Source organism: Babylonia areolata, chromosome 9, assembly GCF_041734735.1.
Source record: "Babylonia areolata isolate BAREFJ2019XMU chromosome 9, ASM4173473v1, whole genome shotgun sequence".
NCBI lineage: Eukaryota > Metazoa > Mollusca > Gastropoda > Neogastropoda > Buccinidae > Babylonia > Babylonia areolata.
This window is the reverse complement of record NC_134884.1, coordinates 26,849,249-26,868,140: the sequence shown is the minus strand read 5'-3', so window position 1 is coordinate 26,868,140 and position 18,892 is coordinate 26,849,249. Positions and strand designations below refer to the sequence as shown.

The 18,892-nt window shown below is 41.3% G+C and overlaps 2 protein-coding genes and 1 non-coding gene across 3 annotated transcripts in view; all 3 read right to left on the bottom strand.

Annotated features, from left to right (window-relative positions):
- Positions 1-156: 156 nt before the first annotated feature.
- Positions 157-7,163, bottom strand: LOC143286169 (ubiquitin-like protein NEDD8). The gene is made up of 5 exons (XM_076593785.1): positions 7,056-7,163; positions 5,062-5,079; positions 4,345-4,374; positions 2,612-2,694; positions 157-1,426 (listed from the first exon to the last, which is right to left on the bottom strand). Exons 1-5 carry the CDS (start codon positions 7,071-7,073, stop codon positions 1,339-1,341), a joined length of 237 nt encoding a protein of 78 aa, XP_076449900.1. The 5' UTR covers positions 7,074-7,163; the 3' UTR covers positions 157-1,338.
- A 1,402-nt stretch (positions 7,164-8,565) lies between these two features.
- LOC143286248 (5S ribosomal RNA) lies at positions 8,566-8,684 on the bottom strand. Its single transcript, XR_013055810.1, has one exon. It is a non-coding gene; the product is annotated as a 5S ribosomal RNA (ribosomal RNA).
- Positions 8,685-17,057: 8,373 nt separating this feature from the next.
- The window catches only part of LOC143285806 (uncharacterized), a 16,187-nt gene continuing 14,352 nt past the window's right edge, over positions 17,058-18,892 (bottom strand). Inside the window, exon 2 of the mRNA XM_076593234.1 lies at positions 17,058-18,585. Coding sequence (XP_076449349.1) covers positions 17,319-18,572 — 1,254 coding nt within the window. The 5' untranslated portion in view covers positions 18,573-18,585 and the 3' untranslated portion in view covers positions 17,058-17,318. The remainder of the gene's footprint in view (positions 18,586-18,892) is intronic.

The following is an 18,892-nucleotide window of genomic DNA, read 5'->3' as shown; positions in this document are numbered from 1 at the left end:
TTAATGAACTGGAGTCAGTCATGAGCGGTCTTAATAGCTCACACACACACACATCTTATTTCAATCACGTGCGCGCCCGAACACACACACACACAGCATCTACGCTTTTTTCAGAAACAAACACAAAACCATGCCATAAACACTAAATGCACTATGGAAGTTTTTCTGAAATTTAATTGAACATCATGTTTGAACATAGTGCACAAAATCTTACGACACAAAATATTACATTGAATAAAACATTGTTGTCTGAACATAACTTTTAACTTATCCTTCATAATCAAAATCCCTACAAGTAAGACAAAGTCATGTGACTGAACCTGTCTAATTTTTAATGAGTGCTTAGTGTTAAATCTTGTGGTTTTACATCCGACTTTCATGTACTTCTCTTGCAGTGCTAAATTGAGCTGGACCATTTTCTACCATCAAATTCTATTCGTGGTCTGCCAGAATCATTCAAGCGCCTTCACATGACAGTTCCAAAGTTTGCTCTCTTGTTGCGTGTACAAATTAGCTTGTGATGCTTCTGCTGCTGACAACGTGAGAGCACATCCCAACATGTCCCAGGTAAAAAGGCCCGGAGTATCTCTTCCTCAGGATACCAGCTTCAGAACACACAAGACCGGACCAGACTTACACAAAACTGGTTAGAAGAACCTGGTTACAGAGGCAGCAAAACAAAAGACTTCCTTAATTTATATTTCTCCATATCAGCATATATCTAGGAAGAAGACATAATGAGTATCTTATACTCAGCATTTCAAATGCATGATAAAGATTCTCTTCCAGTGCTAGGGAGGGGTGGGAAAAGTAAAAACTTAACATTTACAAAACAAAACTGATGTTGCAGCACTGACTAGGCTCCACAAAAGCCTTGATGACAAGTCCGATTTAAATTCCACTCATCAACAGCAATCACAAGTACTGCACTAAAAAAACAACAAAAAACAACACTTTCTCATGCAAGCAGTAACAGATGATCATAGATCTACTAACAGAATTTCTAAACAAAAAACAAAACAAAACAAAAAAAAAAACCAAAAAAAAAAAAAAAAAGGAGGGGGGGATTTTTCTTTTTAAGGGGGTTGGGATTTTCATCATCTGACGTTTCAATCATTTTGGCTGAACTGTACTGAAAAAAAAAAAAAAAAAAAAAAAAGAAAGAAAGAAAAGCTCTACTGCCATAGTAAAAATGTTGGCAAAGATGTTTCACATTCTGCAGGTGGCAGCATTTTGGTAATGCAAAGCAAGACAGTGTTAACAACAAAAGAGAACAGAAAAGAAAAAAAAAGGTTGGGGCAGGGGGGGGGGGAGAAGAAACAAGTGATGGCCAAGGAGCTAGGACAACCCTCCTCGTAGTGCTAAGACCAAGTGTAACACTGAGCCTCCAATCACTTTGTAGTCCTGGGCTGTCTTTTCATCGTTCCTGGAAAAGTTGGACAAAAACACTCTGTCAGTTTCCACACAAGAACACACACAGGTGGTTGATTTTTTTTTTTTTTTTTTTTTCTTCAGGTACTGGTGCCGACACAGGTTTTTGAAAATGAAAAGCTGATTCTGTATATAAAATAAATGCATGGATATATTCTGCAGACAACACAGGGATTGTAACTGAATTAAATAAGCCTGGATGTAGCTGTGTATTTTATTGTATTGCTCTTTCTCACAACATAATCCTTTCTCAGAAAAGATTTCTCTGAAATTCATGCTGCTCTCCCTGAGGAGAGTGTGTCATCATAGGGCAGGACTGCTCAATTTTAGGTGTTTTTGTTTTTTATGTCTGCATGTGTTGTTTGCTTCACAAGCAAAGCAGATTACCCTTTGGAATTTTTGCCAGGGGCAACCCATTTGTTGCGATGGGTACTATTACATGGACAAAGTGCATACTGCACATGAGAGTCTAATGATTAGCGCCCAGACCACAAGTCTAGTGAAAGGGGGGAGTAAAAACTCAGGTCCACAGACAGGACTTGACCCCATGGTCACTCGCTTCATAGTTGAGCACACTACCACTAGGCCACCCGTCGACTGTCTACGGGGAATTGAGGATGAGCCTGCCTAGTGTAGGGCAACAGACACAGGAAAAAAGACAAAACAAAAAAACACCTCCCTGAATCTGTAATCTTTCCCCCCTACAATAATCATCTCCTATCCTAGTATAACAAAAGGGATCACAAATCAAGGTATTTTCGTATTTCATATCCTCAGTAACTCTAACAGAAATCTCATCAACAGCTCAAAAGAAGAACAGAAAAACCCTCATTCAAGAAATTTCCTGGAACATTTGTCTGGCAATCTTATACAAGAGTTCCCACCTAAATCAGAAAAAAAGAAGAAAAATTGTTTATAGATGACACTGACAGAAAATGATATTGGTATTCCCCCAACCTTGTTCACAAGATCTAATGGGTGTGATCGGACTGACCTAAAAAAAAAAAAAAAAAAAAAAAATTCAAATGTGTTCTCCATGAAGCGGTATGCAAACCTGCATGGAACAACTACCAATTTCGATTTAATTCTCTCTAAGAACTAAGGCTACTCAGTGGCATGAGGATGCCACCCTCTGTCACACACACAAACATGCACGCATTTGGAGGAAGGGTCTACCCACATCTGTTTGCCACTGAAAATGAGACGCTGCTGTTGTGGAGGAATTCCTTCCTTCTCCTCCACTCTCTCCTTGATACGCTCCACCTGCCAGTCACATCATCATAATAAACAAATAAATAAGTAAATAATATACCAATAAATACATATGTCTGTAATTCATATTTATAAATATACAGAAAGAGATACAGATATAAAATTATATCTATTACAAACAAATATATATCCAAACGACAATAAACTAAATTGACAAAATGCAATTTTGCTTAAAAATCATGATGATAATAATAATAATTAATATTACTAATGCACATGTGTAAAGCACCCTTTCTCTGTTACAGGTCAAGGTGCTTGACATGAAAGGAAAAGTTACAATTTATATGAACCACTCTTTCTCCCTCTCCTCACCCCCACTCTCTCTCTCTCTCATTCATCATGCATACAAAGTGAACTGACAGGCATGGGGGGGGGGGGGGGGAGGGGGTGTTGGAGAAGAAGGAAACTGAGAGCTTACAGATAGGTTTGAAGAGTTTTTAGTGAAAAGCGTAAGGCAGAGAATGAGATGAAATCAGATGAACGGATATGATGTGGAAGATTGTTCCAGATATGAGGAGCAGCAAAGAAAGAAAGAATGTTCACCACAGGTCCCTGAACTGACACAAGGAATTTTCAGAAGGTATGTCAGAGTAAGAGCGAAGATTTCTTGAGGGAGTGTAAGCACTGATGAGGTCAGACACACAGGTAGGTCCAGTGGAGTGGAAAGCAGAAAAAAAGAGACATGCAACTTTTGTTTTTAATTCTCGCCTTAATTGGGAGTACTGAGATGGGGAGAAATGTGATCAGTACGTGGGACTCTTGAGAGTCTCACGGGCAACATTGTTTTGAAGTTTTTGAATTCGCTAAAGAAGATTATGTGGTCCTGTGAGAACAGAATTACAGTAGTCGATTCGTGACAGCACAAAAGCAGAAATAAGAGCTTTTGTAGTTTGAACAGAAAGGCACTGGCAAACAGAGTCAATCCAACAAAGTTCACAACAATATGCGTATAAGACTGACCACCTGATTTGTATTTCACTTTTCTTAAATGGGTAAGAAATAAAAATATATGAGAATAAAAAAAAAAAAAAAAAAAGAACAGAATGAAGGTTTATAAACAATAAAAATAAAACTAAACTTAAAAAAATTATTCAATTTATGGAAAATTCAAGACATAAGGATAAGTTGATGTAACAACACAAACACACACACACAAAAGTAAGCAGAGACTGCCTATGCTCTCCTTATTTTAATCTTTGCATTCAAATGTTCTGCGTGTGTTGGATGAAGTTCACAGAAACTAGAAGCCTTTAATATCATTATCAGTGAAAAGAGACACAAAGTGTGTGTAAGTGCATGCATCTCCATTTGTTTCACTCAAACTGTGTGAAGGGATATATATATATATATATATATGGATATATATATTAACTAGTCTCATTGTGTGTGACGAAGTGTGTTCCACCATTCCAGTATACACATGTATGTGTTTGTGGCAAATCTGTATACATACACATAAAAATGAGACCCAAGCAAAAATAAGATGATCAGATGAAGCAAAAGACCTCTAGAGACAGTGTTACTGTTATGTCATTATAAGTACCTAGTATTACAGTTCCAGGACTAACATGTGATACTGCTTCAAGAACCAAACTTGTTGCCAAATACAGATCTATCTAACCCTTCAAATAAACAACATACCTTGTCTGTTGGTTCAATATCAATTTCGATCTGAAACAGAAAATCAGCGTTAAAGAGTTACACTGTGTGTGTGTGTGTGTGTGTGTGTGTGTGTGTGTGTGTGTGTGTGATTGTGTGTGTGTGCACATGTTATAAGAATACATATATATTTGTATACGGTATGTATATGACAGCAGGTGTATGCAAGCATAACACACCGACACTCATTGTCTCAACAGATTTGCGAGACCTTTCGTGCATTGAAGCATGTGTAGTGACTTTCTAAGAAACTGCAAATTTCAATGTGTTTTTGACTTATTCTCCTGTCCCTATACATGTGAAACAGATGTCAAGAAACAACTGCCACTCTTTGATTTAGATTATTCAATAGTATAGTGATTAATTCTTCAGTACTTGGTAACCGCAGCATCAAGTGAGCCAAAGAATATAATCAAAATTAGTCAGTAATATGTCTTTAAATTCTTGTTAGATTTATTTTGAAAAAATACAATGTTGTCACCCAGAAACTGTAGCTATTTCTATTGTCGTTTTGATACACACTCCCAGATATCCATATAATTATAAATGCATGTACAAAAAAACACTTTCAAGTAATTTCCAACTAAAGTCAGTGTACAGATCTTGTCAATGCAGCCTCTTGAACTCATCCTAGAAAAGTTCCTGTCAGTTGTTGGATCAGAATTATCCAATCTTTGATCCATTTTTGACTGTACATACCTCCTTGCCGGTTAAGGTCTGAAACAGACAAAGCAAAGCTGAAATTAGTCTTACAAAAAGTAAGGCACTCGTATAATTATACTAATACTGTAATAGTCCAGCACATAACATAAATAATATACGGAGTCAAATACAGATCGTAAATATCATTTAAACCTCATCTTCAGTTTCAAATTCTGGGAGCTGTCAAAGAGTGTGAGCAACACATCTGCTATTTCAAAATATGAAAAAAGCAGATGCCTAATCTTCACATACAGTGATACACCTAACCAGCTGGTAAGGCCTTGAGAGCCTACCCTTCATTTGTGTAAAACATTAACAAAGAATAAGAAAATAAATAAATCAGTATAATGCTACACTTGTGCTGACATTCTCAAGGGATTCTATGTGCTTTTCACTACTGTTAATTAAGTTTTACATTTATTGATTTAAATATAACACTGTCAGTTTTACTAGAATACTTCCCACTCAAGCTGTTTTTGTTTTTGTTTTTTTTGTATAGTAAATTTTAAATAAGTCTGTTAAATAATTTATTTGAAAGTTTTAATATGGCACTGCATCCAGTTCACAACAAAAACAACTGAGATTTATAGTATAAAATCTAACTGGTGGACAATGCACTTTCACTTTATTTTATTTTTAATTTAGTAAAAGCAACCAGCGATATGTATAACAAACCCACAATGATGCCGGATGAACACAACTATCAAGCCACTGAGGGGGATAAGCCATAAGTTTTGTCTGGTTGTAAGTCTGTCATGCTGTCATTGCTGGACTACAGCCAGTGGATGGAAGCGAAATTGGCTATCCATATTTCTTCCCCTCCACTCCTGTGAGACTGGAGGAATACACATCCATACCTTGTTAACACTACTCATTCAGTCTTGAGGGGAAATAATGTTGATATTGCCGTGGAATTTGGGTGGGGTAGGGTGGTGGTGGTGGTTGGGGGTTGATCATTGTTAGTGTCAAACCAAAAACAGGAGCCACTAACAGTGTTGTATTTGCTAGAGTTGACTGGACTTGGCTAGGCGACTTTTCACTGTGTTGCCGAGTGAAATTTGGCCAGACAGACCATTCCAACAGGCCTTGTTTGCATCAGTTTGACATCGTACAGTATATGACACCAAGTGACCAAAGACATTGTCAAGCTTGTAATGCTTGTGATTTGCTTTTGAACAAGTAAGTGTGTCTGCCAAACTTGATAAGTTGATAATGTCTGCTACTGTCACACTGGTCATGAAGTGTAAAAGAAGACATAGAAACTAGTGTGGCTGCTCTTTGTGTGTGTGTGTGTGTGTGTGTGTGTGTGTGTTTGCTTAAGTGTGTGTCATGAGATTTGTTGATGACATGACGAGCATGTAGACATTCACCAATCAAACCTTTTTTCACACTTTAAAAAAATTTTTTTTTTTACTAAATGGGTTGTTAACTTCTGGAATAATCTGCCCAGTAACATTGTCACTGCAGGAACACTTAACAGTTTTAAGAATTTATTGGATAAATACTGGAAGGATTACGGATTCCAAGTTAATTTCTCCATAGGAAGCTAGTCATAACATTAGTAACTGCGCACTCTTACATAAATTATGAAAAAAAAAGGATTTAAAAAAAGTCCTAACTGATCAGAAAAAAGGCTGATAATACTGGCCCAACACTTGATATGATAGGATTGTTGCCCACCTCACTGGCTCTCGATGATCTAAAAAGTAAATCAACTCAAACTAAAAAGACTAGGGCTGATTTCTCAGCATCTCCGTTAGACTATGAAGACTATGAGTACTTTATGAGTCCATGTTATGTTTAATATTTGGCAACTTGAGTAAGACAAGAAGGCTCTGCTTAGTCATTAGTCTAGAACAACGAAGAAGACAATAGTCGTGGACCAAATTCTCAACTTGGTCAAAATTTTCTCATAAATTTTGAAATTAGGTGAAAATATAGTTCATGACTCAGTAATAGAAGACATCATGAAAATATAACACGAGATTTACCTTCACTTTGATCAGCATTTTGTCGGAATTTTCTTCTGCGTTCACTATTCGACTGCTAGATATTCTTGACAGGATGTCACCACAATGTTGTTCCGGTTTCTGTGTACTTCAAGTTGATTGGATGATGGGAACATGAACGATATCTTCCGGCGAAAGTACGAACGACGACTGGGGTTCATTGGAGAGCTAAAATACGACCTTTTTATTTAATAAATAGTTTGATACTTAATCAGAGATAGTAGCAAACAAAGAACACACCCCTTTAAGCTTTATGAAATGCGACTTTTGTGGAGCTGTCTTCGAGATGTATAAAACAAAAAGAACATAAATGCACGAACTAAATGACTGTCGTGAATATTTATAGCCAGTTCGTCATTTAAATGAATTGATTGTAGTCGGAATTTTTGGAATAACCTGGGTCTTTAATAAAATTGTCATGAACTAAAAAAGGAATGCAAATTCTGGCGCGAGCGTACACACACACACACACACACACACACACACACACACACTGAATGACACCATACGCGACCTCAGTACTGACAGTTTCAGTTTCAGTAGCTTAAGGAGGCGTCACTGCGTTCGGTCAAATCCATATACGCTACACCACATCTGCCAAGCAGATGCCTGACCAGCGGCGTAGCCCAATGCGCTTAGTCAGGCCTTGAGAAAAAAAGGTTGATAAATACTAGATAAGCGTACATAAATAAGTAAATAAATAGATAAATAAATAAATAATAATTATAATATGAAAAAGGTAGTAATAATAATAATAATCAATAAATAAATAAGTAAATAAATAAGACAACAATGATGATAAATACTCGGCAAATAAATGTAAAACATGAAGACACACATTCACACATACACCCACACATGCATAACAGATATGCGCCAAACATGCAGTTTCACAGATATGAAAGCACAGTCAAATACACATAAACGTACATGAGCCCCAACACACACACACACACACACACACACACACACACATTACCGTGCACCTCCTCTACCTCCCTCCTCCACACACTCATCGCAGCTTCCTTGACACACACACACACACACACACATACAGATGAACACTTACTTGTACAAGCACACACACATATGCCCATATCCCCCACCCCCACCCCTACACATATATATACAAAGATATATATATACACAACCGCACGTTCCAATATCCCGTTGCTCCAACAGTGTAGGCATGCATACACTCACATACCTCATCCTCTACCCCCCCCCCCCCCTGCCTCCGGCACCCCCACCTCCCCCTCACACACACAAACATACGCACGTGCACAGAACTCTCCTGACACTTTGTACACTTACACCCTTGCGCATGCACAAACGCACTCAAACACACAGACCCACACATACACACATGCACACACGCACAGAGGCTGCCACTGATTGGCCGCAAGAAGGATGGGAAAAGATCTCTGATGCCAAGAACGTGGCGTCTAGTGTGTTGCTCAGTCTATTGTATTTGGAAAAGCCCACAAAGGAATGCTAACAGCACACGGTGTTCCCAGGCGGTCACCCATCCAAGTATTAACCGGGCCCGACGTTGCTTAACTTCGGTGATCGGACGAGAACCGGTGTTTTCAACGTGGTATGGCCGTTGGCAAGTACTGACACATAATACGCAATCAATACGCGTGCGCGCGCACGCACACACACACACACACACACACACACACACACACACACACACACACACAACACGCACGCACATCAGCAGTACCAGGCTCCGGCACATCCCACACACACTCAGTCACCGTGACCCCTCCCCCCCCCCCCGCCCCGGCCCCCACCCCCACCCCACCTCACACACACACACACACACACACACACACACACACACACACACACACACTGTAACCACCACAACTGAACACTGAACAAAAACAAACAGCTGACATATGCGAATCTAACTTTTGACAATTATACTGAACCATTCAAAATGGCATAGTCAGATGCCTGAGAGTCCAGGTTAATAAAGGGGTGCATCCAGCGCATGGACTGGAAACCTGTCTGCGTCATTTGTGTGATCAGGCCTTTAGCATCAGGAAATTTCTCATGGTTGAAATCCACGTTGCCTTAATTCAGAGTACAGTCGGTGTCAAAAAATTTCAGTTGAGATAAAGGAAGACCCGGCCGTACATTAAAAAAAGAAGAAGAAGAAGAAAGAAACAAGACAAAAGGGGACATATAAGGGGACTGACAGCCAGACAGCCAGACATATCAGTATCAGTATCAGTAGCTCAAGGAGGCGTCACTGCGTTCGGTCAAATTCATATACACTACACCACATCTGCCAAGCCGGATGCCTGACCAGCAGCGTAACCCAACGCGCTTAATCAGGCCTTGAGGAAAAAATAAATAAATAAAATAAAATAAAGATAAATAACAATAAAAATAAAGAAAATAAGATAAAATAAAGTAGAAATAACAAAATTAAAAAAAAAAATCAACTACATTCGGTTACTGTTCTGCCAACTGAAACAGAATGACCGACAAAAAGGCTACTGAGATTAGGCAGTAGGTAGGTAGGTAGTTAGGTAGGTAGACAGGTAGGCAGACAGACTGGTATAAGAGTAGGCATGTAGACAGATTGATTAAAAAAAAGAAAGAAAAAAAAGACTCCTAGCTCTTCCTTCTGCCTACACTTTATCTGAACTCTCCAATGTCTTCTCCTCTTTCTTTTTCGACAAAGTCCAAAATATTATGACGAACTTGGACTAAATGCTTTTCCAACCTGTTCATCCTGATCGTCAATTCAACGGCACTCTTCTCCATTCCTTCAACCCATTGACTGAAACAGAAGTGAATGAAATCCTGAAAGAAAGGACAATAAAATCCTGTGAACTCGATCCTATACCAGCCTCTGTCTTTTCCCAGTGTGTCTCACAGCTTCTCCCCACAATCACCAATATTGTCAACTCATCCCTTCTTACTGGAACGTTTCCATCCACATTCAAAACTGCAATCGTCCGGCCTCTTCTGAAGAAACCCAACCTTGATGCAAACAGTTGCAAAAATTATCGACCAGTTTCCTGTCCAAACTCCTTGAAAAATTTGTCCTGGAGCAGCTCAAGAACTACCTTTGTTTCAACAATCTCCTTCACCCTTTTCAGTCTGCCTATCGTGCTGACCACAGCACCGAAACCACTCTCCTTCACATCCTGAACAATCTACTGCTAGCGTCCGACTCAGGAAAAAATTTCATTCTCACTCTTCTCGACTTGTCAGTCGCCTTTGACACGATAGACCATTCAATCCTTCTTTCCCATCTTCATTTTACATTTGGCATCAACGGCACTGTTCTCAACTGGTTCAAATCTTATCTCACTGATCGATTCCAGTCTGTCATCGTCGATAATTTCCAGTCTGAACCAGTTAAAATCAAACACGGAGTCCCACAGGGATCTGTTTTAGGCTCAGTTCTCTTCACACTGTATGCTGCTCCTCTCGCTGAAATTATTAACCACCATAATGTTAGTTATCATTTCTATGCTGATGACACTCAACTTCAGAAGAGTGATACCCCTGAAAAATTGTCCTCGCTCTTGCAGGAAACATCTGAATGCTTCCTGGACATTCAAAACTGGATGACACTAAATAAGTTGCAATTGAACGCAGACAAAACCGACGGAAGCAATGATCATAGGAACTAAACAAAAACTCTTCCATCACAACTGACAAAATCAAACTTGGTAGTACATTCATCCCTCTTTTCAGCACAGTCAAAAATCTCGGCGTTGTCGTTGACAACACACTGTCCATGCAAAAATTTATCAGTCAGACATGTCAATCCTGCTACTGTCAATTGCGACGCATCAGTTCCATTCGGAAATATCTGTCCACCGACGCATCATCTAGACTTGTTGTTTCTCTCATTCTCTCTCGCCTTGACTACTGTAACTCTCTATTGTCTGGTTTGTCTTCTTCATCTATTCAGTCCTTTCAACGCATACAAAACTCTGCTGCCCGACTCGTCCTCAGAAAGAAAAGATCTGAGCACATCAGTCCTATTTTGCAACATCTCCATTGGCTCCCTGTCTCATACAGAATAAAGTATAAGATCAGCACTCTGTGTTATAAAATTTAATGTATTCACAAATCTGCCCCTTCCTATCTTTGTTGGCTGCCTTCACCTCTACACCCCATCTCGCTTTCTACGATCGGCTTCAGATCGACTATGTTTACGCATACCCAGATTCAAACACTCCACTGTTGGACGCCGTTCTTTCTCTGTCTCTGGACCTTGCATTTGGAATGAACTTCCTCTTTCGCTTCGTCAGGTCTCCGCACTCAGCTCTTTCAAGTCTGGCCTAAAAACCCACCTCTTCCCAATAGCCTTCCTCCCCTGCCTCTTCCTTGTCTTCAGTTTCTTCTTCAGTTTTAGAGTTATGCATGCGTGTAAATAACTGGTGTGAAAGCGCTTTGATTTGTCTATGCACAAGATTCAGCGCTATATCAATACTATCATTATTATTCATAGCCGGTATCTATAGGCAGGTAGGTATACAGAACCTGTATATAGGTAGACGGCGGATTGGCATATATATGTAGAAGCCGTACGTATATAGGTAGGTAGATAGGTAGGTGGGTTAGTTGATAGGTAAGTCGCTAGGTAGGTATATAGGCAGGTGAATATATAAAGATATGTAGAGAGAAGAGGAGGAAAATCATCATTCATTTCCTGTGCCGTTCAGTTAGACCTCATGCAGTCAGGTCACACTGACGTGTGCACACACGTCCACCCACTTACCCTCGCCCGGATATAACTTCAGTAAAATTGCCTTGGACTTTAAAAAAAAAAATAAAAAAAAAATTTTTACTTTTAATTTTTAAAATATAAATTTTACGCTCTTGACTGTTTTCTTCAACAGGGAATTCAAGAGACATCGTTGAGATTACGTTTGGTTATGGGAAGTAACTGGTGCGTTTGAGACCATCCTTTGTGACACAGTCATGTCCCATGCCTCTACCCCAACATTAATGTCAGGCTTTTGTCTTCTTTGTTGATAGAATATCTTATACTACTATGAACTGAATCTCAGTTTTCACCAGGATGTCTGTTTTCTGCTGGTTGCATACACGTTACTTCTTTCTCATCCGTTGACTTACTTCACAACAGTATTAAAAAAAAAAAACGAAAAAAAAAGAACACGTACACACCACACACACACACACACACACACAAACACACACACACACACACACACACACACACACACACACACACACACACACACACACACTTTTATTTTCAATTACACACACACACACACACACTTTTTTTTCAATTACACACACACACACACACACACACACACACACACACACACACACACACAACACACACACACACACACACACACTTTTTTTTTCAATTACACGCACACACAAACACTTTTTTTTTCAATTACACACACACACACACACACACACACACACACACACACACACACACACACACACACACACACACACAGATGTATGTATAATAATTGAAAAAAAAAGAAGAGATTTTGCTGCAGCCAATTCTGTGCACACAGTAGTACAAAAATACATTCCATAATCTTCTCAGTGCTAGTTGTTTTCAATGCTTTTACTGACGTTTATTTGCAAAGATTGTATTGTCCTTGAACGAATATGTTTTTGTCTTGGTAAACTCTAGTCTGAAACGAACTGAAAAGAAGCGAAGAGTTGCATGGTGCAATGAACGGCGGCTTTTCAACGAAACTCTCATGCACCGATAATCCAACATAAGTATGTTTATTGACAACTGGAATACGTAGGGTGTCGCTGGTGGTACAAACATGTAAGCGCTGGCTCCGTCCTGAAACACGCGTACTTGCACAATCTTCCACATCAGATTGTTTTTAAGATTATATTTATCTCGTAATTTTTCGTGCTCCTGAAGAAAGGGGTTAGGTCTGTAGTATATACACGGTTCATTTGATTTCAGGTTTAGGCTGAGGATGATCACATATTTGAAGTGGTGTGTGTGTGTGTGTGTGTGTGTGTGTGTGTGTGTGTGTGTGTGTGTGTGTGTGTGTGTGTGTTTATGGTGGCGTGCGTGTGTACAACTGTTATCATTGAGTGTGTGTGCATGGCGTGTAAACACTGATTTGCTTTTTGTTTTGTTTTTGTTTTGACGGAGGGTATGGGTGTTGTGTGCGTAGTGGTAGTTCAGTTCGGTAGTTCAGTTGAGCCCTTCCTAAAACGCCTCCCCCCCCCCCCTTCCCCCATTTTAAAAATACTTTTTATCTTCAGAATATTCCGACCAACATGATGTTGATATCGTAATATTTCTATGAAGGTCTTCTCAAACAAGACACAAACATTGTATGCCCCATCCCTCTTTATTTTAACAGGAAAGCTGTTGACTAATTTTACAGATGAAACCATCTGCCATTAAAAACTACACCTGTCCCATACTGAGAAATATGACTTTTTTAACACGTCAGAGCGCACGTGCTCGTGTGTGTGCGTGTGTGGTGTGTGTAGGGGGACGGTCAGTGGTGTGCGCGACTGAGCAACTGAGCACGCGTTTGTGAGTCAGTGTGTGTGTGTGTGTGCGTGCGCGTGTGCGTTAGTGCGTGCGTGCGTGCGCGCGCGTGTGTGTGTGTGTGTGTGTGTGTGTGTGTGTCAGTGTGTGCGTGTGTGTGCTAGTAAAACAGTCAAACAACAACAACAACAGCAAAATTAAAAAAAAGCCAAGGAAGGGCAACTGCTGAATAATGAAGTGACTGAAACTCTCAGTCCAACGGACGACAGACAACCCCAGTATACGAACAATGCCACACACTGGGCCTGCGAAATCTTGTGTTCCAGTGGAGCTTCGAACGTTCAACCTCTTTGCAATGCGTGGCACCAGAGTTAGTGGTTACTGATGATGTCACTAAGCCACACGTCGATCTTTTTTTTTTTTTTTTTCCTTTTTGACTCACTTGTGTAAACAAAGTGAGTCTATGTTTTAACCTGGTGTTCGGTTGTGTGTGTGTGTGTGTGTGTGTGTGTGTGTGTGTGTGTGTGTGTGTGTGTGTCCGTGGTAAACTTTAACATTGACATTTTCTTTGCAAATACTTTGTCAGTTGACACCAAATTAGGCATAAAAATAGGAAAAATTCAGTTCTTTCCAGTCATCTTGTTTAAAACAATATTGCACCTCTGGGATGGGCACAAATTTTTTTTTTTAAATGAAGCCTAATTATATGCAAACTGCATTTACTGTTATATTTATATTTTTTGTATTCTCTAAACTTGGCACTTTGATCTGATATTCTGACCCAACAACAAGAGCAGTCATTATTATCATTTTTTGTTCAAACAGGAACTTCTTTTGCTAAGCATGGAAGTTTTATTTATTTTGCAAACGTTTTGGTGCAGATAGTAAAAAAGGGAAATTACTCTGTAATTAATGCTAGGGGACTTAATTTGCTTTAAACTGATCTTTCTCATTATACTCAATACATAAAAAAGCTTGGATTTTTTTTAAAAAAGTGTATCACAAGTGAGTCTTGAAGGCCTTGCCTCTCTTGTCTTCTCATGTATTGTCCATAAGCCATACTGGTTGGTTCAAGGTTCGGTCAGTAAAACATGTGTAAGATAATAAGCCTTCCGTGGCTCCCTCATTGTAGATTAGAATTAACGACTGCTTCCGTTGCGTGCATGCTTGACTGAGACAAATAAACTACACTACAAGCACCCAACACCTGCCTGAAGTCACTGTTATCATTTCTACTCTTTTCTGTCAGACAACTCCAACTTAGATAGTACATACTAACTTTACAACATGGTACGCCTAATTAGTAAAACTTTTAAGACAGATTCGTGTGCTCGTTGATTGAATGGAAAAAGCAGCTCCGTCGAAAATCAGTGCTCTTTCATATAATCATATGCACAAAAGAGTCATCAGTGTGAAGTAGGAAATGATTTGGTTTATTTCACGAGCAACAACTTAACAAAATGAATAAGAGAAAACAACAACAACAACAAAAAGTCTATCTCTCTCTCTCTCTCTCTCTCTCTGTCTCTGTATTGAGATAAAGCATTAATGCCATATAAAATGTTTACATGACTGCAATATAGACATGAATACACGACTGATATATATGCATGTGTGACCTTGACCTTCATTCAAGGTATAATGGAAGGGTTGGATTAGCAAGAAGTGAAAACAGAACAAGATTCATTGAAGGATACACATCCCTTGGGCGAATGAGATTGGAACGAATCCACTTCATGACCTTCAAACTATATAAGCGCTAAACGCAATCTATGACATAAAAAGTCTTTTGAAAAAATCAAATATATGTCCTTCACTGATCTGTTTGATACATTCATTTTCAAGTGTTTGAGGATTAATTGCTGCATCGGCAGGTCAGTTTCCCGGGCTACCATATGAATTCTAATTAAAAACCTATCATAGAAATAGAAAACCTTCAACGTCAAACAAAAATTTGGACCTTGTGACCTTGAGTACAGCCAAGGTGAACAACAAAATCAAAAAAAAAAAAAAAAAAAAAAAAAAAGGGACATAAAGAAGGAGGAGGAGGAGGCAAGAAAGAAAGAAATATCTCATTTACACGCGGAAATATTGCATTCAGAAGTCCCCGTGAATCTGTTCTTTGTTCAAGGATGGACGTACACATATACATGTATCAGTAACATAATAATTATGCATTCATTGTAACCTTAACCAAAACTTGACGGAAGGTCAAGATCATTTGGGAGTGGTTTTTTTTTCCTTTCTTTCTTTTCTTTTTTTTCTCTCTCTGTTTTTGACACCTTGATCATAACTTGTGATATAAACAAAAAAAACAAAAGCAAAAAAAAAAAGCAACAACAGCAACAGCAAAACAAAATTGCCAGTCAAAATTATGATCTCAAGTAAAACAATTCTTCAATGCTTCTTCCTTCTGCGCATGCGTCACACACACACACACACACACACACACACACACACACACACACACACACACTACACTGATACGCACACACGCACGCGCAATCACAAACACACACTATGTTTTATCAGTTGTTTGTTTACTTGAAAATATAATATCTAAGTGTCATGTTTAAGTGTTATCTTAAAGAAGAAGAAGATCAACAGCAGCAGCAGCAGCAGCAGCAACAACAACAACAACAACAACGACGAGGCATGCATTTTCGTCAGTCTGAAACACCTCATCTCACGTCAAATCATCTTCTTCTTCTGCGTTCGTGGGCTGCAACTCCCACGTTCACTCGTATGCACACGGGTGGGCTTTTACGTGTATGACCGTTTTTGCCCCGCCATGTAGGCAGCCATACTCCGTTTTTTGGGGGGTGCATGCTGGGTATGTTCTTGTTTCCATAACCCACCGAACGCTGACATGGATTACAGGATCTTTAACGTGCGTATTTGATCTTCTGCTTGCGTATACACACGAAGGGGGTTCAGGCACTAGCAGGTCTGCACATATGTTGACCTGGGAGATCATAAAAATCTCCACCCTTCACCCACCAGGCGCCGTCACCGTGATTCGAACCCGGGACCCTCAGATTGACAGTCCAACGCTTTAACCACTCGGCTATTGCGCCCGTCTCACGTCAAATCAAATTACGGTGCTTGGAGCCTCGCCTACCACTAAGGCCACCTCAAGGCTGTCGCCCTGTCATCTCAAACACAACGACCACAGCGGTGTTTCATGGCTGTGCTTACTTCTCTACATGTCACAATCCACAGCACTGACTATTTTAGTGAATAGAGCATAACGTTATAAGACTATGTCCCTACTGTCTTGTCTAAATAGCCAGCAGAGGTCCATGCTTTGAACACAGCACCAGAGGTTCAGGAATGCAATGAACACAGCATATCTTTGATCACACCAAGTCGTCCATGAATTGAACACAGCACATCTTTGATCACATACTGTCCTTATTGTCTTTGTCTGTCTGCAGGAACGACTATGTGCAGACCACATTTTCAATCAGACTTATCTGTGTGTCGGTGGGGGAACAGTTCAGTACAGCACATCCCCTTCCTCATCGGGGCTGAACAGCATCGGAATGTCCTGTCCAGATCGTGCACTGTTCTGGAGACCATCCTCAGAGTTCCCAGCCTGAGTTCTGACCGTGTCCACGATGAAAAAATCACCTCCATTGTCCGTGTCTCTATAGCTGGCTTCACGGAGGGGGAAAATTTCCAACAGGGAGTCACCGTACAGAGGGGACGATGTCTGAGGTGACTGGGGGGTGATGCTGTCATCTAGACGGATTCCTTCTTTTGGGGGGCTGCTGGCTTGGAAAGAGTTTGGTCCGGCAGCGACAACAAAAGGTCACGTTGCCATCAGAGTCCTTGGGGGAGACCGTTTTCCGAGGGGACGGGGGTTTGGTGGAAGGCGGAGGAAGGGTCTTGTTCTCGAAAGGAAAGGCCGAGGTGGCGGTGGAGGTGGAGGTGGGGGAGGCAGCAAATCTGTCGATGGCTCTGTTCCAGCCCGGGTCGTGGACAAAGTCATCCATGCGGTTTCCAAACAGCGCGGCTGATATGGCCGTGTCGCTGACTGTGCGAGGGCTGTACTGGTGCATGCTCTCCGGGGGCTTGGCTCTGGGGCTGGGCCTGGAGCCTGAGGTCTGTGTCAGCCCCGACGACTGCCAGGACCCCAAGGCTGGAGGGTACCCCGGTGAGGTCTGCTTGGCAGGACCGGCTTGTCTGTGCCGTGGAATCTGCTGGGGCGGAGCTGTTTGGGGAAACGGCGAGGTCTGTCCAGACTGCGTGGTATGGGAGAGCCCCGAGGACTGTCTGCTCCCAGGGATCTGCCCGTACCTGGGGCTCTGTGGCTCTGGACGTGACGCGGAACCTGAACTTCGCCTGGGTCCTGAAGGCTCCAGGCCGCTCCCCCAGTCCCAGTCACCGTACGGAGTGTAGGTGGACACGGACGTGGCGCCAGTGGGCAGTGAGCGATACCTGTTGTCCTCAGGCTGAGTGGACAAGTCTGCGAAAATATCTCTGACGTGGCGCCTCTTGCCCGGCTCAGGGTCTCTCTCCACCATGTTCTGCCGACCGCTGCTCACTAAGTGACCGCCTCCTGGAGATGAAGGCAGTGCCTGAAAATCCTGCTGGCTCTTTGACAACAACGCCGGACGAGCGTCACTTCCTTCTCCTTCTCGTAGCGCGATATCCCTGCCAGACTGAGGACTACGCACCTCGTCGTACCAGCTGGGAGAAAGCCGAGGATCGCCTCGCGGTGATTCCCAGACCCCGAAATCCTCCTTGGAGGACTGTGGAGGTGATGGTGGATGGTTCACATAGTGGGAGGGCGCGGTCTGTGAGGGGGTGGTGTGATCAGCACGTCTGGATAAGGAGACATCAGGCTGAATGTAGTACTCTGCGTTGGCCGGGTCGTAGTAAGGGGGGTCTTCCCACGTGCTCTGCTGAGGATGGCGCTTGTTGGATTTGGCGTGGGTCGTGTACTTGTGCTGGCGGCTGACACACAGCAGGTCCCACAGTGACGGCATGCTGACGTATGATCTGCAACCACGCGCGTCACAATCTGTCAGCTTACGTAATAATCATAAACAGCGTATGGAAATGTGTGTGTGTGTGTGTGTGTGTGTGTGTGTGTGAAAGAGAAAGAGATAGGCACGTTAGCACCTGCAGATGTGAGCTGCATCAGTGCGCTCACATGCACACGCACTTGTAAACATATATCAAGTGCAACAGAGCACACACACACACACACACACACACACACACACACACACACACACACACACACACACTCACTCACTCACTCACTCACTCACACACACACACAGAGCTTCAACCTCCAGACGAA

Excerpts from the sequence above, each read along its gene's own strand:
- LOC143286169 (XM_076593785.1), bottom strand. Across the intron at positions 2,695-4,344 it reads ATATTGAACCAACAGACAAG|GTGGAGCGTATCAAGGAGAG; the intron begins GTATGTTGTTTA and ends TGTGACTGGCAG. Across the intron at positions 1,427-2,611 it reads ATTTTCAGTGGCAAACAGAT|GAACGATGAAAAGACAGCCC; the intron begins GTGGGTAGACCC and ends CAACTTTTCCAG.